Source organism: Dryobates pubescens, chromosome 11 (genome assembly GCF_014839835.1).
Source record: "Dryobates pubescens isolate bDryPub1 chromosome 11, bDryPub1.pri, whole genome shotgun sequence".
Taxonomy (NCBI): Eukaryota; Metazoa; Chordata; class Aves; order Piciformes; family Picidae; genus Dryobates; species Dryobates pubescens.
Genome location: NC_071622.1, coordinates 33,754,778 through 33,776,689, shown reverse-complemented (window position 1 = coordinate 33,776,689; position 21,912 = coordinate 33,754,778). Strand labels below are relative to the sequence as shown.

At 48.7% G+C, this 21,912-nt stretch overlaps 1 protein-coding gene across 1 annotated transcript in view; it reads right to left on the bottom strand.

The window, feature by feature from the left end:
- Positions 1–20,710, bottom strand: part of CC2D1B (coiled-coil and C2 domain containing 1B) — a 37,345-nt gene extending 16,635 nt beyond the window's left edge. Inside the window, exons 1-12 of the mRNA XM_009908049.2 lie at positions 20,478–20,710; positions 17,126–17,267; positions 12,920–13,035; positions 12,081–12,200; positions 10,837–10,974; positions 7,519–7,795; positions 6,649–6,770; positions 6,432–6,507; positions 3,967–4,077; positions 3,512–3,642; positions 2,768–2,840; positions 255–367 (exon numbers count right to left, since the gene is read on the bottom strand). Coding sequence (XP_009906351.2) covers positions 255–367; positions 2,768–2,840; positions 3,512–3,642; positions 3,967–4,077; positions 6,432–6,507; positions 6,649–6,770; positions 7,519–7,795; positions 10,837–10,974; positions 12,081–12,200; positions 12,920–13,035; positions 17,126–17,267; positions 20,478–20,543 — 1,485 coding nt within the window. The 5' untranslated portion in view covers positions 20,544–20,710. The remainder of the gene's footprint in view (positions 1–254; positions 368–2,767; positions 2,841–3,511; positions 3,643–3,966; positions 4,078–6,431; positions 6,508–6,648; positions 6,771–7,518; positions 7,796–10,836; positions 10,975–12,080; positions 12,201–12,919; positions 13,036–17,125; positions 17,268–20,477) is intronic.
- Positions 20,711–21,912: the final 1,202 nt, after the last annotated feature.

Below are 21,912 nucleotides of genomic sequence, written 5' to 3'. Positions count from 1 at the left end.
TAAAGGGGTGCCCAGGATCTGCTTTGAAAATAAACCCCACATACAAGGCAGCTCTGAGAGCCAGCTCCTGGGTTTAAGGACTCTGCAATAACATCTGTAATGCAAAGTGAAGTTACTGCTGAGATCCTGCACTCCTTAAACTTCAGGGAAATTTGTTTCATCTCAGGACCCCTGCTTGACTGCAAATCCAACAGCCTCATCCCTGCATGCCACAAGAGACAGCACTTTGCCACCTCCTTCTGAGCAGTACCAACCTCCTCCTCTTCATCATTCTCCTCCATGTTTGCCAGCTTGTTGGCACTTTCCAGAACAGCAGCTATTGTGCTGGCACCATCTGCTGCTGCCACCCCAGGGAGAGGGGGAAATCCTGAGGAGGACAGGCAGAGAGAAGCAGTTCCATCAGACCTATGCTGTGTCTTTCCCATTCATTCTTTCCATTCTCCCCCTACAATCTGTCACCTCACACTCTGCAGTGCTCAGTCTAACGGGACTGAGGCCAAGGCCGCAAACTCTGGCTAGAGGAAGTACAAGGGATGCTCTGACAATCGGATCTCTCACAAACACCCAGGCTTAAAGGGATGATGCCAAAACAATGGAATACCAGAGCAGAGCTTTCTAACATGCATGATGGGCAGCCAGTCAGCAAATCTCACAGCCTCAAGACTTTGGCGACAGAGGTCCTCCCAGACGCACCAATGAATTTCACCTCCCTCCTCAGCACAAAAGGACAGGGAACTGTACCAGAATCATAGAATTCTCAGGGTTGGAAGGGACCTCAAGGACCATCTAGTTCCAAACCCCTGCCATGGGCAGGGACACCTCACACTACAGCAGGTTGCTCAGAGCCACATCCAGCATGACCTTAAAAACCTCCAGGGATGAGGCTTCCACTACCTCCCTGGGCAACCTGTTCCAGTGTCTCACCGCCCTCATGGGGAAGAACTTCTCCCTAACATCCAATCTGAATCTACCCATTTCTAGTTTAGCTCCATTCCCCCTAGTCCTATCACTCCCTGATACCCTAAAAAGTCCCTCCCCAGCTTTCTTGTAGCCCCCTTCAGATACTGGAAAGCCACAATTAGGTCTTTGTGGAGACTTCTCTTCTCCAGACCCAACAGCCCCAGCTCCCTCAGTCTGTCCTCACAGCAGAGGAGCTCCAGCCCTCTGATCATCCTCATGGTCCTTCTCTGGACATGCTCCAGGAGCACATCCAGATCCTTCCTACAACAGGGGCTCCAGAAGTTCCCTGTTCTTTCCCCTCTCACTGCTGCCCTACCCAGCTGGTACAGAGGCCAGCAGAAACACAACCCCAGAGACACCACCACCACAGCACTGGCACTGGGTGACGCACCAAGCCTCTCTGCTGCACACCCACTGCACTGCAGAGGCAGCAAAGTGAAGCAGAACCACAGCAGTTAAATGGGAAATAGATGAAGAACAATTCCTTCCATTATTTTAGTGTCCTTTGAAGGATGGGAGGAAGGCCTGATGAGGGAAGGTAAATGCTCACTTCCACACTACCAGCTCAGTGTCAGCTGCACACAACCCAGCCCCAGTCCCTGCTGGAACAGGCCTGTTAATGACATTTCTCTCATCAATATGCAGTATCACAAAAATGACAGAATCAGCCAGGTTGGAAGAGACCTCCAAGATCATCAAGTACAACCCATCACCAAACCCTAACTAATCAACTAGATCATTCAGTCTTTTCTTAAACACCTCCAGGGATGTTGACCCCGGCACCTCCCTGGGCAGCCCATTCCAATGGGCAATCTCTTTCTGTGAAGAACTTCCTCTCTCGTTGCTAGGCTCAGCAGGAGTGCCAAGAAATGATGACTGAACTGCTCTGAAAGCCAGGAATGGCTGCTAAGGGGACAGAACAAGTTTGAGGTACACATGCAAGTAGAACATAGCTCCCTGTACTGCTGGCCCTGTGTGAGGTGTAAGCCACTCCGCTGCTGCATTCCTGTCTCCAGGGAGGTCAAGGCTGGCACCACTGAACCCGAGTGCACTGCCAGTCCACTGCAACCCCACTGCTGGCTTCAGTGACTGCCTGGTGGGTGCCTGCCATTTACACCATGTGGGCCTTCAGTGATGGCTGACAGACAGGCAGCTGACAGCTAGGGGAGTGAAGGAGTTGTCCCTGTGTTCAGAGGTGCAGCAGAGAGATCCTTACTCCAGCACTGACTGCTGCTCACCAAGGAATGGCTCACGTTCTACAGCAAGGGTGTTGCAGGTTGACATTTCCCCCCCAGCATTAAATTTGCCAGACCAGCCCATCTGGAAGCAAATGAAAGCTGTGTTTACAAGCAAAACTACAATCTACAACGGAATGCAATGAGTATGTACAAAAGAGACAGTATTTACAATATTTATAGCACAAGAACCCCCCTGGCCAAGGACATGGGGAAGCTACTAGCTTCTCTCTCCCTGCCTCCCCCTTGCCCCCTGTACAAAAGGGACAAGAGACAGAAGCAGATAAGTTAATACCAGTCACAACAAAAGCAGTGTAGCCAAGGTCAAGCAGAAGCAAGTTAGTATCTGCCAGCCCAAGGAAGCAAGATGAGAGGGAGACTGTTTTGGTACAACTTATTCCCTTCCAGTGGGACTGTTTAGAACTATCTTTATTTTCCTTTCTACACCCAATAGTGATTTTATTTACAGGAGGAGCTGCTCCACTGGAGGAGGAAGCGATACCTGCACAAATCCTCCAGAGCCTAGTAGATATGCAGGAGTTGGTGTTAGGACATTTGATAGTCACACTTACCAGGAGGAACAGGTAGCTCAGAAAAATTCACTTTCCTCCCTGCTTTATGGGCTCTTATGGCATCCTGGTATTGCTGTAATCAAAGGCACTCAGTAAGACATCAAATGAAGCTGACTACAAATTACCAATCATCTGTATTTAGCCAGGATAGCACTGCAGGACACAGAGCATTTTGCTCTAAGATGTGCATTGTCTCTATTTCTCCTTCCTCCAAATGGTTTAGATTCCCCACTGGAGTTCTTTTCAAACAGAAGGCCAATACACAAATGATTTCTACCTTGCCAGAGAACTCACTGCAGAGGCTGTGCTGCTGCAGACAGCTCACACCCCTTTGTTTTACCTTGGCTATCCTCTGGTGCATCCTCACCCCCCTGTGTTTGTTTCACCTTGGCTATCCTCTGGTGCATCCTCACCCCCCTGTGTTTGTTTCACCTTGGCTATCCTCTGGTGCATCCTCACCCCCCTGTGTTTGTTTCACCTTGGCTATCCTCTGGTGCATCCTCACCCCGCTGTGTTTGTTTCACCTTGGCTATCCTCTGGTGCATCCTCACCCCCCTGTGTTTGTTTCACCTTGGCTATCCTCTGGTGCATCCTCACCCCCCTGTGTTTGTTTCACCTTGGCTATCCTCTGGTGCATCCTCACCCCGCTGTGTTTGTTTTACCTTGGCTATCCTCTGGTGCATCCTCCCATCCATGTTTTACCCTGGCTATCCTCTCATGCATTCTCACCCCTGTGTGTTTTACCTTGGCTATCCTGTCGTGCATCCTGGCCTTCCTCTCCTGCCCGCTGGCTCTGGCCTGTGCTGCTGCTGCCCTGTACTTCTCCAGCCTCTGCTGCAGGGCCTCCAGCACCGTCTTTGGCTGCTGCAGGGAAGCTTGGAAACAGACAGTCAAGGAAATGACACAGGATTCAGATTTCAGAACATGAAGTTGCCTGTCTCTCCTCCCTCCTTGCCTGCTGCAGACACAAGCATTACTGCAAAGTCTTCCTAGGAAGACAATTCTCCTCAGAAGAGTTTATTAACTCTGCTCCCATTACTGGTGCAGAGCAGAAGCACAGCTGGGATCAGCAGCAGTGTTGAGCAACGTGAACTGGGTTTGCTCAGGCCTGCTGCAGTTCAGTGGGATGAGGCAGACCTGGAAGTGCCCTCCCTCCCTGCTATTTTATATGGCTTGCTACAGGACACCAGAAATCCTACCTTCAGCTTCCTGGGGCTGAGGTTCAGGTGTAATGAGATCCTGGGAACTTCCCCCTGGACCTGGTACCGTTTGCTTGGATGCATCTTGCATGTTCCTTAAGCTTTCAAGATCTGCAAAGCAAGGAAAGCAGGAAGTTTCACAGCATGCTCCACAAACAGCAGAAGTCAACTGATGCCCCTCAGAAAACCAATTTAATCATAGCATCTTCCTGAAAGCTTTCTGCCTTCCAAACAGCATCTACATGGCTAGGTTAAGCCTAAGGCTCCCATTAATCAGAGAAAAGCTTTAGAACAGAAAATCTCAGAGGCTGATTTAATTTGGGTTAGGGCTGCCTGAGGGGAGAAGAATAAAAAACAAACCAAACCCAACCCAAGAAAATAAAACCCCCAAAATAATAAAAAGCCCCACAACAACAACAAAAAAACCCCACCCCAGCTCCAGTATTCTAAGAATTCTCTCCTCAAAATATAACTTGGTATCTTGGCAGATGGGAAGAGTGAACACCATTGCTAATTGACTAAAATACCCTAGTAACAAAAGGCATGATTCCAAAAGGAAGCAACTGACAGCACCCAGTCAGATCCCCAACTTTCTGGCATGGTGTAACAGTGCTTAGCTCAGAAAACTACAAAAATAGCCCCTGCAAAAATCCTGCACTTTCCAAGGCAGGATGGTATCATGGGTGAAGTTTATCTCTACTGCCATTTGAGGATCAGTTTGTAACTATTATAAAATCAGAGCCACAAATCTCATGTTTATGGAAATAAAAGAATCTGTCCTTTAGATCCTATAAGTGAAACTCTCTACTGAAAGTGAATGGTTTCAAACACTGAGCTGCACAGACCAAATATTCCTTGGTGGTGATAGTAGATCTGTTGCTGAAACCTCCCTCTCTTGCAAGGATCAAAGTATCTTAATTACAGAATGAACCAGGTTGGAAAAGACCTTCACAATCATTGAGTCCAACCTGTCACCCAACATCATCTCATCAACTAAACCATGGCAACAAGTGCCTCATCCAGGCTGTTTTTAAACACTTCCAGGGATGGTGACTGCACCACCTCCCTGGGCAGCACATTCCAATGCCACTCACTCTTTCTGGGAAGAATTTCTTCCTCACCTCCAGCCTAAACCTCCTCTGGCGCAGCTTGAGACTGTGTCCTCTTCTTCTGTTACTGTTGGCTAGAAGAGACCAATCCCCACCTGGCTGCAACCTCCCTTCAGGTAGCTGTAGAGAGCAATGAGGTCTCCCCTGAGCCTCCTCTTTTACAGGCTAAACACCCCCAGCTCCCTCAGCCTCTCCTCTCAGGGCTCTGCTTCAGACCTCTCCCCAGCTTTGTTGCCCTTCTCTGGACACATTCCAGCATCTCAACATCTTTCTTAAACTGAGAGGCCCAGAACTGGACACAGGACTCAAGGTGTGGCCTAACCAGCAGAGAGTTCAGGGGCAGAATGACTTCCCTGCTCCTGCAGGCCACACTGTTCCTGATGCAGGCCAGGATGCCACTGGCCTTCTTGGCGACCTGGGCACACTGCTGGCTCATGTTCAGACTACTATCAACCAGCACCCCCAGGTCCCTTTCTGCCTGGCCGCTCTCCAGCCACTCTGACCCCAGCCTGTAGCACTGCATGGGGTTGTTGTGGCCAAAGTGTAGAAGTTAGACTTGTTCAATCTCATGCCCTTGGACTCTGCCCATCTATCCAACCTGTTAAGATCCCTCTGTAAAGCAACTCCAACAGATCAACACCTGCTCCCAACTGCAAACTTACTAATGGTGGAATCAATCCTCTCATCCATATCATAAATGAAGGTATGGTGGTGGAGTCACCATCCTTGGAAGTGTTTATAAACAGCCTGGATGAAGCATTCAGTGCCATGGTTTAGCTGATTAGATGGTGTTGGGTGATAGGTTGGACTTGATGATCTCCAAGGTCCAACCTGGTTAATTCTGTATTCTGCAAATTGAACAGGGTTGGGCCCAACACTGATCCCTGGCTGCCAGCTTGATGTGGCACCATTCACCACCACTCCCTGGGCCTGGCCATCCAGCCAGTTCCTAACCCAGCACAATGTCAGCAATGTGCTTTAATGTTAGTAACCTGCTTTAAGAAGTAGCCTTTGCTGCACTGCAATCTGTTTGGTAACCTCTTCCTCTGCCCATCCACACAACCATCATGTATGCCAGAAAACTGTCAGCATGGGTCATTACCTTTCTTTCCCTTCCACTTTAAATACTGGCTGGCAATATCTAAATCTACAGACCCAAGAGTATCAGCCATCAGCACCTACTTGAACTTCACACCATAAACAATGATATCTCATTTTCCTTTGTTAGCCCTGATTCAAATTTGATTATGCAGTAAGCCTTACACCTACATCATCTTCAGTTTGCCACCAAATGCAGAATCATACCACTACAGCGCAGAGAGACTTACAAAAGGGCTTCTGGAAGAAAAGCCTTACCCTCAGGAGGTGGAGGCATATTCTGGAGGTCTATTGGCTGCCCAGTGTCCAGAGCTTCCAAGACTATGTTAAATTTCTAATGCAGGAAAAAAAACAACACAACAATAAAACAAAGCAGAAGATTTATTTTAGTGAGTCCAAGACTTGCCAGTACCACAATGAGTATCTGGCACTTGCTGCCCAGGCTATGGTCAGCATTCAGGATCTGTGTGCTTACCTTGCCTGCCTTCATGTATTCCTTTGCTTTCTCCAGATCCCCTTGCTGCTTGGCTTTCAGAGCTGCTAATTTGTACTCCTTCTGCCTTGCAAGCAGTAACGCTCGTGTGCTGCTGCTCTGATCTGTGAGAACAAAGCAATGCTGAGGCTTGGAGCACACAAGATGTGCATCCCTTGCATCCCACCCTTGCCCTTGTCCTCTTTTGCTCTGAATCACACAGCCATCTTACACAAGTCCTTCTTTCCTCCAGCCTGGACAAGTCTTGCCAGACACAACCATGTAAGCATTCCATGTAAGAGCAGGTTAAAGGCACCAAGAGATGAAAAGGAAATGGCCTGAAGTTGTGCTGGGGATGATCTGGGTTGGAGATTGAGAGGGATTTCTTTCCTGCAGGAGTGGTCAGGCACTGGAGCAGGCTTGCCCAGGGAGGTGGTGGGGTCCCCATCCCTGGAGGTGCTCAAGAAACTTGGGGACACAGTTTAATGGCCATAGTGTTGGGTTGATGGTTGGACTGGATGATCTTGGAGGTCTCTTCCAACCCAAACAATTCTATGACTCTAACCACCCACTTCAAAGTCTTTTAGTTGGTATCTCAAGAACACTTTGAAGTGTAGAATTCCAGGTCACAACATTGAAGGAGAAACTGAGGCACAGGAGAAGTTAAGTGAAAGATGCTGATGCAGTGCATTCAAGAGCTCTGTGGCAACAACTGATTCCAGTACCAGAAATTCAGCCGCCCACTGACAGCCGCCCGAAACACTCGGGAGGGGAGCTCCAGCACAAGCAGAGCTTTGCTGCACAGTACAAACACCAAGGCAGATGCAGCACCAGAACAGTGATACAACTGCTCTTCCTGTCAGATCATGGTACCTGTTTCCACTGTAGGACTAGAAGCAGCATCACCCTGTAGAGACTCTGATTCCAGATGCTGCACTGGCTGCTCCTGAAAGGTCTTCTGCTCATCATCACCAGAAGACTCAGCTTTATTCTCTGGTGGGACACTGACTGAATCTCCTAAATTCTCTAGCTCCACTCCTACAGCTTGAGGTAATCGAGTAGAACTCTTCCCTGTTGCAACAGGAGGTGGCATTTCTTCCTCATTGATTTTCTTGCCTTTCTTCACTGCTGCGAGCATGGTCTCCAGCGTCTGGCAGAGACAGAACAGCAGTCACCAGGCTTTTCATCAACCACAGTACTAGTATAAAACAAACACCAATTCATTCCCCTACACATGTTCTTATCTATCACACACACCACAACAGATCTCTGCTCTTCAGCCCCTATTTCATTTCAAGGCCAACTTCAGCGCTAGGGAAAAGTGTCCAATCACCAGAGCCACACAATGTGAAGGGCTTCATACCCAAGGAACACAACTGCAAGCACCTCAACAACTGCCTGGATCAGTATAGGTTGGGGACTGACCTGTTGGAGAGAAGTGAAGGGGAAAAGAACCTGAGGGTCCTAGTGGATGGGAGGTTGACCATGAGCCAGCAATGTGCTCTTGTGGCCAAAAACGCCAAAGCCATTTTGGGCTGGATTAGGAGGGCTGCAGTTAGAAGGTCAAGAGAGGTTCTCCTCCCCCTCTACTCTGCCCTGGTGAGGCTGCATCTGGAGTACTGTGTCCAGTTCTGGGCCCCTCAGTTCAGGAAGGACCTCGGGGAACTGCTTGAAAGAGTCCAGTGCAAAGCCACAAAAATTATTAGGGGAGTGGAGGAGCCTGAGGGGTGACCTCATTCATGTTTATCAAGATGTGCAGAGTGAGTGCCAAGAGGATGGAGCCAGGCTCTGCTGGGTGATGCCCAATGACAGCACAAGGGGCAGTGGTGGAAGCTGAGGCAGAGGAAGTTCTATGAAAACATGAGGAAGAATTTTTGTGCTGTGAGGGTGACAGAACAGTGGAACAGGCTGCCCAGGGGGGTTGTGGAGTGTCCCTCTCTGGAGATAATCAAGAGCTGCCTGGATGTACTCCTGTGTGGCCTGGTATAGGTGATCCTGCCCTGGCAGGGAGGTTGGACTGGATGATCTTTCAAGGTCCCTTCCAGCTCCCAACATTCTGTGATTCTGTGATACAATCACTAGAGAGCTGATGTGGTCCAGTGAGCTTTGTCACAAAGCCACCAAGGAAGCCATTTATAGCAACTGTAGATGGATTTTATGTCTTTAAAACAAAACACACTGCTCTGGAATGTCACTGCCTATGGATGTGCCTATTTAACACCCACTTCCTGTCATGAGAAACCCCATTAACCACCACCACAGGAAATAAGCTTTACCTGCTGAGCTATGGCAAGAAGCACAGAATGATAGGGTTTGGAAGGGACCTCTGGAGATCATCTAGTCCAAACCCCCTGCCAAAGCAGGATCACCTAGTGCAGGTTACACAGGACAGCATCCAGGTGGGCTTTTGAATGACTCCAGAGATGAAAACTCCACCACCTCAAATGTGCAACTTGTTCCAGTGCTCTACCACCCTCAAAGTAAAGAAATTCTTCCCCATGTTTTGATGGAACTTCCTATGTTCAGATCTGTGCCTATTACCTCTTGTCCTGTCACTGGGCACCACTGAAAAAAGCCTGGCCTCATCCTCCTGAAACCCACCCTTTAAGTATTTATAAGCACTGATATGATCCCCTCTCAATCTTCTCCAGGTTAAAAATGTTCAAAGTCCCTCAGCCTTTCTTCATAAGAGAGATGTTCTAGTCCCCTAATCATCTTCACAGAAGCTTTCACTGTGCTCTAACACAGGCCAGCTGCTGCTCATTCCCCAACCACCACCAGTACTTTCCTCAGAATTTCCTGCTGTGAGGTCCAGACCAAAGAGCACCATCCACCAACAGACCAAAGAGCAGCCTGCACTAAGCCAAACCCAAAGCTGTAACTTGTCATCTTCCACAGAAAGACAACGAGGATAAAATGCCAACAGAGCTGCTGCTATTTCTGATTAGCCACGACACTGTCTGACCTGATTAAGCAACAGTGGCAGAGATATTTAGGGCTGGCTGCCTGTGAGATTGGGGCTCAGTTCAGTGCAGCAGCCCACATACAGCTCTCTCCCGTGTGCAGGATGGCAGACCTACTGGAAATGGAATTAAAGGCCCAGATGAAAGTCCCGGTTCCAGGAACCAAGCACCAGAGATAACTCTGCACTGCTTGCTGGCACGTGGCTTTGCTAATTAAGGAACTGAGAGGTCTGTTATCCTTAGTTACACCACCCAGGCACAGGGAAACTCCCAGCCCTGAGAAATACAGGAAGGGGAAAGCAGCACACTAAGCTTTGTTCCTGGATGAGGTGAGCTGCTTTGCCCATCCCTCTTGCTCTCTGAAAGCTCAGGTAGAGTCACATTCATTCCTTCCCGAGCCGGCAGGCAGCGGACACATACAAACATCTCTTCTTCTCATGCACTCCTCCCCTGGGCTTGGTCTCCTATGCTCCCTTTGTACCCCAAGACACCAGGTAGCCAGTCAGACATCACATTCTTCCCTCAGCAGACCTGCTGAGCTGTAAAGCTTTGCTCAACAAGGCAAAGCTGGCTGCTGTCTGATGCAGGAGACAGCTGAAAGCAGAGGGAATGGAAGTTAGCCTGCACAGCCCTGATCACCAGGCACTGCCAGCTAACTACAAGCACAACACCTGGCTGGAAAGGAAACAGATGAAGGAACGGCTCCTGCCTGCAATTTGTAATTGCCTTCAAGAAAAATCCTCTTCTGGTCATTTCCTAGCACAGCCAGCATAATCAGGGAGAGGTGCCACCTTCCTTTGTCTCACAGAACCAAGTGCAAGGTCAGGGTCTGTGGAAGGCAGCAGTGCTGAGCTGGAAGGATGTTAGAAAAGCTCCTAATCTTTCCCTTAAGGTAACACTGAACAGCCACCACAGGTCAACCTCAGATCTAAAGGGAAAGGTTCAAAATACCAGTGTTTACCACAGCCCCTGCCTCCAGCTGCCACTAACCACACTCAACAGGAGCAAACCCAAAGGGCATCTGAAGTTAAGCTTGGTGTGGGTACTTGCTGCAGCAGATTGGCAGTAACTAACAAGAAATGTTTGTGAAGTAACTCAAGGCAGCATTCCAGAATTTCTCCCCCCTTTCCAGAGATGCACATATAGACATCTGGAAAGAATCTGCAGCACACTTTGGAGAGCTGCCTCTGCCTCCCCCTCACTCACACACCTGATGAACCCAGCTTACCTTAAGGCCTCTTTGGTATCGTCGTATTCTGGCACTCTCCCCTGACTGCTCTGCATTCGAAATTGCTGACCTGTAGCTCTCAATCCTCTCCTCTATCGTCTGCTGCAGCTCACTGGTAACAGCAGGAAGTGAGGTGGTCTCAGAAAAAATAATAAAACAAATCAAGAAAGCTGATTTCATCCAACCTTTTGAGTTTTCCCACAGCACTGAAACACAAATATTCCCCTTCCACACACACCCCTGCCCGTGGGCACAAGCAGCAGGCAGGCCGGGAAACAGAGGAGCTCTTGTACCGCCCCAGCAGTCCCGGGACCCACCTCTGGGCTCTCTCTCAGAAGTGTAATGGAGAAGAATGGGTGGAGACATCCAGAAACCTCACAGCCACAGGGTAACTGCAGCCATGTGGCTAGGGAGTAGGTGAAAAGAACAGTAAAGCCTCTCAAACACCACACAACAGAGGGTGTGAAGAGGTATTTTGGCAAAACACTTTACTTTTTCTTTTTAAAACATGCTAGTTTGCTCCATTCTGGGCTTCTTCAGCCTGGCTTTACCCCTTGAGCTCTTTCTCCTCCTTCTCCTCCTCCAGCCTGGAATTAGTTCAGTGACAAAAGCAGCTGAAGCAAAGCTTTGAGTGGCTACGTGCAAACACTCCCCAGCCAGAGCCCTTTCAGATGGCTGCTGACACAATCAGTGCCATTACCTCTGCAGAAACACCCTCACACCCAGTTATTAATGGGCCCAGTGCACAGGGGCCCTGCAATCTGTAGCACACAACAGACAAGTGGCAGTAACCCAGTAAAGGATCTGACTGCATGAGGATTGACAAATGAAGCTGAGAAAGCTACTGCTGCTGAGGCAAACTCCAAAGGCATCGAAAATGCTGAGTCACAACAAATGTCACAACTTCAGCACACTGCTCAGTACCCTGAGAGGGAAGATACCAACTCTGGGAGCCTGGAAGGCAGTCTGCATGCTCCAGTGTAATGAGAGACAAGGCATGCCTCAATCCAACTGCTCACCTCCTCAGTTCTATACTAACATGACCAAAAAATCCCCCTCTGAACAAAGCACATAACTCACCCAGTATTAGTATGGCCCTGGCTTCCACAGAGGAGACAGCACTAGTGCAGCCTGCCCTTCCTTGGAGGACAAGAACTCTCTAGATCCTTGTTGGTGACCCCTGTGTAAGCTGCATGACAACAGTGACTGAGCAGAGCTGTCAGGAAGATGGAGCTCTGTCCTACCTGTGGCTGCAGCTCAGGTTGCTCCTTTTCTGGTCCAGCTGTGGAAGGCTCCATTGCTATCGTTTCATCCTCACAGCTTCCCGGCTCTCCCTCCTCCTCCAGAACTTCCTGCAGTTCTGCCTAGAGTGAAAGGAAATGCCAACAAAAGGCTTCTCTACACCTTCTGTTTCCACAAAAGACAAAATAAAACCGAGTCTCGAGCTCCAAAACCTTTGGGTGGACCTTGAAATCAAACAAAGAGTGGAAACATCTCGTGTTCCATCCCAACACATTTCTTGTGTTGCTGGCTTTTGCTTTTCTAAATACTGGCTCTTGTGTTCTCAACAGGAAGCCACATCCCACTCGACAGCCATGCTGCAGCTCCAGGACCACCACAAAAGTTTGAAGCTCAAGTTCTGAAGCACCTTCACAAAGATGATTCGACCCCAAATCTGGCATTTCCCAAGTGTCCCTACTGACACCCTGCCTGCCAGCTCCCTCACTGAAATGAGGAAGGATTTTCTCTCAGGCCAAGTACTGCTTGAGGCAGAAGCAAAATGGTGACAGACACCACCCCAAGAATGTCCCTGGCTGTGTTTCACCAGCTGACATGGAACAGGGTTCCTGCTGCTCCCCTCACCTCTCCAAGACCCTCAAACACATGAATGTTAGTTAGGAAAGTCTCTTGCTCTGGGTAAGGCTGGATCCTGCAAAACCTTTTCCCTACTGGAATGCTCCTGCAATATTTTTAGCTTCTCACCACAAAGCTAATGGACACTTCTGCTAAATGCTGTTTAAAAAAGTCCCCAGACAAACAGCAAAGACACACCAAACCTTTTTGCTAACAGTGTTATGCATACCAGCAGGTCTGTGTCCTTCTCCAAGTCCTCATCATCTGCTTCTTCCTCGTCATCTTCATTCAGGTCCTTCATACACTCCGCAGCCATCTTTTCAATATGATCCATGGGCAGAGGAGCTGCAAAAAGAAACCACAAGGAGCCATAAATCCCAAGGAACAGTTATGCAGTCAGTATAAATTCTGAAGGAGCTGCTACCAGCTGAACATGAGCAGTGAATTCTCCTCTGGCTCCGCCTCTACAGGACAGAGCCACAGGTAAGGATGGAATATTCATGGAGAAAGGGCAAGGACTGGGGAAGTGGACATCTGGGAGAAAAGCAGTGCTGGTGCTTCTGAGAGTGACAGGGAAGGCATGAGGCAAGGAAAATGAATGCACTCAGTAACCTAGCTCAGAAATCAGCTCTCACCTACAGCAGTAATGTCTGGTTACTCTTGCAAGGAGCCTGAGTGGCAAACCAAAATCACTGTGCTAGACGAGCAGGTATGGTGGGAGCAGGGCCACAGACTTTGCTAGGCTGGCACAAGAGGACATTTCAGGCTGTGTAAGACAGACAAGTGGGACTGGGTGCAACAGCTGCTTCAGGGAAGAGCTCCTGCAAGCCACCTTAAGCTCCTAGGCTGACTGAAGACACTCCTAAGTACTTGTATGGTATAATTTACAATAACAACTCCTAACAGAAATGTTATTGATAAGGAAGAGACTTCAATTTTCCAAGCACAAACCACAGAACACTGCTGTTCTCTGACGTTTTGTCAGAGCTGCATTCCTCAGTTAAAATAACAATCAGTGCTGGCATGAGAGAAAATGAATAGAAGCTGTTGAGGAACAAATCTTTCTGTGCATGAAAGGGAACTGCTGGAGCAGCCTCTGCTCCCAGTAGGAATAAACATCTCAACTAGTTTCAAGCTGATGCTAGATATTTATGACATGGTTGTCCATATTAACAAAGCTTAGACTCAGCACCTTTGTCAAGTCTTCCTGTTCTGTGTCCTTTGTCTCCTGTCAGTTTACCCTAACAAAATGTAATTCACTCCTGGTATGGCCCCTGATGGACAGAATAAATCCTGACTTGATATGGAACACAAGCAGTCCACATCCATCCATCCCTCCCTCAGTGCCAGCAATTTCCTTTTCCCAGTTCTATCCCTTTTCCTCTCCCCTCACACTGAACTACTGTGAGTTAAAAGCATTCTAGCTCAAGACATCACCAAGTGAGCCCCACATTTCAATGCACAAGATATCAACACTTGCATCCCAGCACACCTGCTGCTGAAACTTCTGTTCACATTCCCTTTCCAAGCCATAAATATGTTCTAATGTGTGCAGCACACACAGCCACACAACATAGCTCAAAGCACTCACCATCAACAGTGCTGAATTCAAAGAGTTCCCAGGCAAACTACAACTGCATCACTGCAGTTTGTCTTTGCTGAGATTCCAGCAGTCACTCTAGAGTCTTAAGCAGAAGAATGTCTCTCTATCTCATCTTAAACTAGGTATATATTTATCCTTTGAATCATCATCAGATTAACAGCAGTTTTAGAGACCTGCTGCACAACACAAGCCTTAAGCCAAGCCACTGGCTGTTACCATGACAAGGAAGGAGCACAGCAAACTACCTATGTGTTTGAAGACAGCAAGATGACAACAAAATCTTTCTGCTCTGAGAAACTCTTTGGTTTATGCATCAACCAGCACTGCAAATTCACACACAGCATATGGAAACAGAATGCTCCCAATCAAGGCATCATCCTTGTCCTGAGCCCAAAAGCAGGGGCAGAACTCTCACCCAGAGAACTGCTAAGAAAACCAGGAAGAGTGCTGTTTCTTCTGTCTCTCTGACTGCTTTTCTGCACTGCTCTCATGCCCATGAGAACCTCCCTTTTCCAACTCTTTCTGGGTTGTCATCTTGTAATTTCTCCTCTGGTCTTCACCCTGAAAGCACTACTTAATTCCTTGTCAAGTTCTTGTCTCTACTCCACTCTATGCCAACCATATCTTCCTTAGCTATCAACTTCCTCCACACTCTCTGAGAGGTGCAATTCTTTGCACACAAATCCCAGCAGTGCCCATAAAAGCCTCTGATACTTCCCTGTGCAGACACATGACTGTGACTCACCAGTGGCAGTGAACATGCATAAAAGAGAGATCTGCAGCACAGAGCTTTACAGCCAGGTGGAATGGAGCTAAACCCAGACCCCATCTGTTCCCTGCATTTGCTGAATCAGCTGAAAGCAAACTCAGGTACAAAGCTGATTCTCTTCAAAGGACCTCTTCTACCATATCAGTAATTCAGATGTGTTGCTCATGTCTGACCCTTAGCAAAACTCCACCACCAGTACAGTAGGGCATACCCAAAGATGCACTTCAGGAATCAGAGTGGTCCTTACAAAAGGCCTCAATAGAAGCAATTCCAATGTGGTATGGCAAGTGCAGGGATACAACTTCAAACACCTGAGTGGCTGGCCAGCTGGCACTTAACCAGGCACAGACAGCAGACACCTCTGTAGTTAAGGTGCTGCAGCTGGACAGCTTCTGCATCTTCAAGCCAGAGGAAGAGATCACTTCAGGAGTGAATTATTGCACCTTGTGCTCAGCCAAGAACTGAGCACTGTACATATTGTAACAGGTCTCTTTTTCCTGTCCTTCCCCACACATGGGATGTTTCTCCCTCATCATTACTGTACCCTTCCTCTTCCCAGGAGCTGTCCTGTATCCTGCCCCCACCATGCAGCACGTCCTCATCACTACACTCTACCAAGTCTCAGAGCCCACAGTGCCAGCTGTTCAGTTGCTCATCTTCTGCAAGCTTCTAATCTATAAAATGTGAAACAGAACAGCTATAAGGGATTCTGGAAAAGAGTTTTATGAGCCATGACACACCTTTAGCACATAGCACATGTCCACCTGCAATTTTATTTCCCTCTTAGGAATAGAGACTGAAAAAACACAGTCAGTGAGTGACAGGAAGAGGCCAAGAAGTCAGCACTTGAAAAGCTGACAACAGCTCAAGACCTTCTGAGACAGAGGCTCATTCTCAAAACACTACACCACATGTTTAAACCATGTGTCCAATAGCAGATGTTGTGCTTACCAGCACGATGATACTGATCAGCTTTAAGGGTTTGCTACAATCTGAAGAGTGGCAATGATTTAGAGTTTAGCTTTAGACACAACCCCACCTTGTCTGTCATCAATCACAGTGCTCAGACAAGCACTTTTTCTAACTGTTTTTAAAGTCTTTATTTCTCTGCTGCTTTGGGCAAAGTCCCTTCAAATATCACAGGCAAAGTACTACAAAGCTGTAAGTAAGGCTGCAGTTGCAGTACTTTCCAACACCTGCTCACAAGCCTGTAAGCAAGGACAAGTCCCATTCTCCTTGGCCCATCTCAAGAGCTTGTAGCCACAGCACCATTCAAGCAGGCAGGTAGCAAAACCAGATCAAGGACCTGCCTCAGCTGTGCACCCAGCATGGCAACAGCTGTTTTATTTTCACAGATCTGTTTGCTGAACCAGTTCATCCTGCAGCTCCACAAACAGGTAACACCAGCTCACTGGAGGAGCTGATCCCCCTCAACAGCAGCCTGCATTTACAGTGCATTACAGAAACCCTGCAGAATGCTGCACGGCTGCACGCAAGCAGTACCAGGCCCAACTAAAACATCAACAACGCAATGATCCATTTCAAGGGACACTCTGACCTGCTGCCTAGCACAAGACACAGGATTCTCCAAGTAATTCCATCAGTTCCAGAATTTCCCCCTTAAAAGGGCATTCAGTTTTGGTTACAGACTCCACGTAACTGCAAGGATAATGTTCACTCACTAAGTTCAGTCTTCAAACAAAATCAGAAGGACCAAACAACAAATCCCCCTTCCACAAGACAATTTCCCCTTTGAATTCACAGGATGTTAGGGGGTTGGAAGGGACCTCTGGAGATCATTAGCCAAAACCAACTACACTTCATCCTACACTTTCCATGTGCTAAACAAGCATGCCTTCACTTAGTCATTAAACAGAAACACAGGCAGAAGCCTTTTACCCTTTTTGAGTCCTAACAGCTTCACTTCTGAGTAAAGAGCAGTTGCAATTTCAGATTCCACCAGTAATGGGAAACCATTTCAGATAAACCAGTGGTTTTTGAACAGGTACCTTCAATAAATTATTTGGGTTGTCAATAAATAAAATCCAGATACTTCAACTTACTTCTCCCTTTTGGTTTTGATTTGCCTTCTTTCACTTTTGCTCCTGTGAGAGCAGCAAGCTCTGCTTCTAGGTCCCCATCATCGCCACCATCCTCTGCAGCCAGCAGCATCTCTTCAGGATTGAAATCTACAAACAGCCCCAGCTGGAGCCAAGGGAAAATGAAGAATCAAATCCTGCAGTGAGAACAGCCATGGCACCCAAACCATGACAGTGCCTGCACCACTGAAATGTTTTCATGCATTATGTGCACTTGTTTAAGGGCCACTCTCAGAGCACCTCCATCACCAGAACAAGGCACAGCAGCCACCCAAACCCCACATAAGGAACAGAAATCTTAATAAGCCACAAATCCTCCCTCTAAAACCTTGCACAATCAATGATTTCTTTAAATCAAGCCTATCTAACAGTCTGAGGTAAGGAGGTAAATCAGGATGATGCCTGTCACAGGGAGCCTCACACAGCAGGCATCATCAGGGAAGTTCAGGGCAGTCTGTAACAGCTCAGCTCCAAAGTATTCACCCATGGCTCACCCAGCACAGGCCTGGCACGCACCCACTGCAGGGATTTCACCCTTAGCTGTTCAAGGAAGCGATATTAACATGTACAGAGCTGTTCTGTACTTCTGGGGGACTGCTTGCAACTCATGAAACACGGAATCATCAGCTCAGTGGCAGCACCTCAGGTAATGCCATGAAAAACAGGAATCAGAACTTGATGAAGCAGAGGGGAGCTATTGCTCAGTTGTTGCAAGCCATGCCCAAGGCACCAAGTCTCAGGGAGATCTCTCAGGTCTGTGGCTAAAAGGCAATCTTCTAAAATGCCATTTGATCTCAATTTTCATATTGCTGGTTAAGGCACTAACTGCCCCAGGAATAACAACATTCTTATTCAAAGGGTGCTAAGCCTTTTTATAAGCATGAATTCACTGAATTAGATTCATCCTGTGGGGGTGGGGGAGTAGCTGTCCTCGGACCTTTCCAAAGCACAAGCCCCTGCTGGGTTATTGGTCTTCACAAGGCCAAGCAGGCAGCAGCTCAGCTTCTCAAGCAAGGAATAAAAATCACTAGGCTTAACAATTTTCCCTAGGCTTAACAATCTACTCCTGCCTCCAAAGGTCTGAAGAGCTGCCAGAAGCTTGTCAGTTTATAAACTAGTGTGAATAACAACTTTTTTTTTTAAGCCTGTGGGAATAGAGGTGCTGGTGGCTATTACCTTGAAATATTCAGTGTCCCTCTTTTCTTCTATAATCCCCCAGGAGAATGTAAAACATAACTGAGGCACAGGGACCAGTATTCAAAACCAGCAGGTCTTTGTTTACTGGCGCTGATCATGCCCTTGCCATTCTGTAAGGCACTAGGCACACCAGTTGGCCACCCTCTGCCTCCCTTCCCAGGAACAAAACATATGTGCAGCCTTGGACAGAGCAGAAAGAAGGTCAGGACAAGATTTAATTAGGCAATATTTATAATGGTGAGCTTTTATCAACATACAAAACAGGTGAGGAGCAAGCAGCAGCTGTTCCTTCCTACACTGCAAAAGGAAAAAGTGAAGCAAGTGTAGTAAGGAACCAAGCCCAGAGCAGAATCCAGTTCTAGCTCTGAGTCTCTCAATCTGTTCAGTGAGGCACATTCCCAATAAATAAACAGCATTAAAGAAACATTTAACAAAAGAGAACAAAAGAAACCATAAAAGCCCTTGAAGTTGACACACTCCATAGCACAAGATAAGTTTAGATTAATTTGCGAGTGCATCTGTCTCAAGAAACAATCCTCCATGCTGTAAGCCAGACCGAACACCTAAGTGTCCTAAATGAGCAAAGTGTGTTAATCAGATCCTTTATTTACTCTTCAACTTTTTAGAGTGCAGGGGTTTGGGGAAGACATTTTCACCTTTTATCTTCTCCCTTGTTGAAATGAACTAAAGTGCATACTACCACCCACTGAGGAATGCTGCATACCACAGCAACTGTGACATGACAGAGCTCTGTCTATACCATTCTGCCTCAGCAGAAGAATGTCAGTTCCTAAGAAATCACCAAGAGAGGAGATCTTGGCTGTTTTCCCTGCTCTAGTATGTTAGTCCACCCTCTTTTCTTATTTAGAATTATAGAAAGGTCCAGGCTGGAAGGGACCTCCCTGCAGTCAGCAGTGACACCCCCAACTAGATCAGGTTGCCCAGGGCCTTGTCCAGCCTCATGTTGAATATCTCCAGGGAAGGAGCCTCAACCACCTCCCTGGGCAACCTGTTCCAGTGTTGCATCACCCTCATTGTAAAGAACTTGTTCCTAACATCCAATTTGAATCTGCTCTTCTCTACCTTAAAGCCATTGCCCCTCGTCCTGTCACTGCAGGCCTTTGTAAACAGTCTCTCTCCATCCTTCCTGTAGGCTCTCCTCAGGTACTGGCAGGCTGCTATTAAGACTCTCTGGATCCTCCTTTTCTCCAGGCTGAACAATCCCAGCTCCCTCAGCCTGTCCTTGTAGCATTTCTCTACACTCTGAATAGCTTTTTGTCCTCTGTGTTTAGCTTGCTTCTAATCTACCTTCAAAAGTTTCTGAAGTTCCAGTCTGGTTGTAACTTTCTTCACCTCTCACCATATCCTGCTTTTCTGCCACTTCTACTCAGAATTTTGCCTTGGCTGTATTTCTAATTTTGACTTCCTACACTTGTCAATCACAACCAAAAGTTGTTTCTCTTCTCAAGGCTGATGAAATTACACCAAAAGGTAGAGAGTACAACAAAACCCCAGCACACACACACACACATCTAAGCTCAGTTTTAGCTACAGAAGAGGAACACTAACTTATCAGTTTATCTGTTGAAAGAAAACACTATGCTATACATTGGGAAATTAACTGTCTCTCTTGTAGGACCTTAATGCTATCCCACGTGTGCCTCTGAAGCTGTTATTTGTTAGTCTGGAAGATCTTATTTCTGTCTTCTTGAAGGTATAAGAAAAGCTTCCATATAATTATTGAAGCTATTATTAAATCTCAACATAGCTAGGGTAGGAAGCTACTATAAGTGTGAGTCATGAGGTCTCATGCCAGGATTACAGCGTTGCAACACTGTGGCTTCCTGCAAGACCTCCACTGGTACAGATCAGATTCTTGCTTTAAGAAAGCATGCACTAAAGAAAGCTGCAAAACAGGCACCACACAATTTCTTTTCACGGTCCTGCAACAGCTTATTAACAGTGGCGATTCCAGCAAGAAAACAGCAGTAAGAGTTCTGAAGACTACCCTGCAGTAGGAGTAGGAGGTTTCCCTGCCTGCTTTGCAACCACACATCCCTGGTCTTTACCCTCCTGACTTGCTTTGCAACCACATGTCCCTGGCGTTTACCTTCCTTACCTGCTTTGCAACTGCAGCTCCCTGGCCCTTTGCCTGAGGGCTTTTTCTAGGTCTTCTGCCAAGCATGGTGGTTCATGAGTTTCAGAGGACTGTCTCTAAAGGACTGAGAGCACACGAAACTGTACGTCAGTACCCCCTCCTGTCTGTCTCAAGGCACCAACTGCACGCAAGCAGCAGAGCAGGCTGCGCGCAGCCCTGCGGCTTTCACCGGCACCCCGAAACACTGAGCAGTACCGGGGGGAGGGAGGCACACGCCATGTAACACCCCACCCCCACCTCCCAGGCCCGCCAGCACCGCCATCCCCACAGCCACTCTCCGCCGGCCGCCCAGCCCTGCCGCACCCCTCTCTCCTCCCTCGCACCCAGCTTTCCCCTCCCCCACGCCCTGCCCGGCGCTCGCAGCCGGACTCCCCCTCACCGCAGGACCCGGCGCCGCGTGAGGGCGGAGCAGGCCCGGCCCGCCCCGCGCCCCCGCGGAGCGCTCCCCGCCCCGGCGCAGGGAGGAGCCGGCGGAGGGGATAGGCTGAACGCCGTGTAAATAGCCGCCGCCTGCCGGCGCCGGGCCCCGAGCGGCATCGCGAGCGGCCGGCCCGTGGCGGGCCAGCGCCGGGCTCACCTCTGCCTCCCGCGGCAAGCGCCAAGCCGCCCTCAGCAGCAGCGCCCGCCCGGCCCCGGGACGCCTCAGCCACGGCGCCAGGCAGCAGGGCGCATGCGCAGAGCGCGCTCGGGGCGGGGCGGGGCGGGCCCCGCGCGAGGGCGGGCTCGGGGGAGGGAGGTGGCGTGAGCGCGGCTCTGGCGCTGGCCGAGCTGCTCCACGGCGGCCTTGAGAAGTCGGTCCAAGCCGTCACCGCCGCACGGCTAACGCGCTGTGGCCAACGACCGACCTGAGGCAGCTTCTTTGATCACAGCACAGGAGGTTCCACTCAACATGAGGAGGCATTTCATCAGTGCAAGGGTGACAGAGCACTGGAACAGGCTGCCCAGAGAGGTTGTGGAGTCTCCTTCTCTGGAGACTTTCCAAACCTATCTGGATGCATTCCTGTGTGTCCTGTGCTGCATTCTGTGGTCCTGCTTGGACAGGGGGGTTGGACTTGATGATCTCCGGAGGTCCCTTCCAACCTCTCAGAGCTTGTGATCAATCCTTGGTATTAGTCACTCCTTGGCCACAAGGGCACATTGTTGTCCCCTGCAGAACTTGCTGTCCACCACCACTCCAAGGTCTTTATCCATGGAGCTGCTCTCCAGCAGGGCAGCTCCAAACCTGTCCTGGTGCCTGCTGTTATTCCTCCCCAGATGCAGGACCCTGCATTTGTCCTTACTGAACTTCATGAGGTTTGCCTGCACCCAGCTCTGGGCCTGTCCAGATCTCTTTGGATGGCAGCACAGCCTGAGGGATGCCAACTACCCCCCCCCAGTTTTATATCATCAGGAGGTT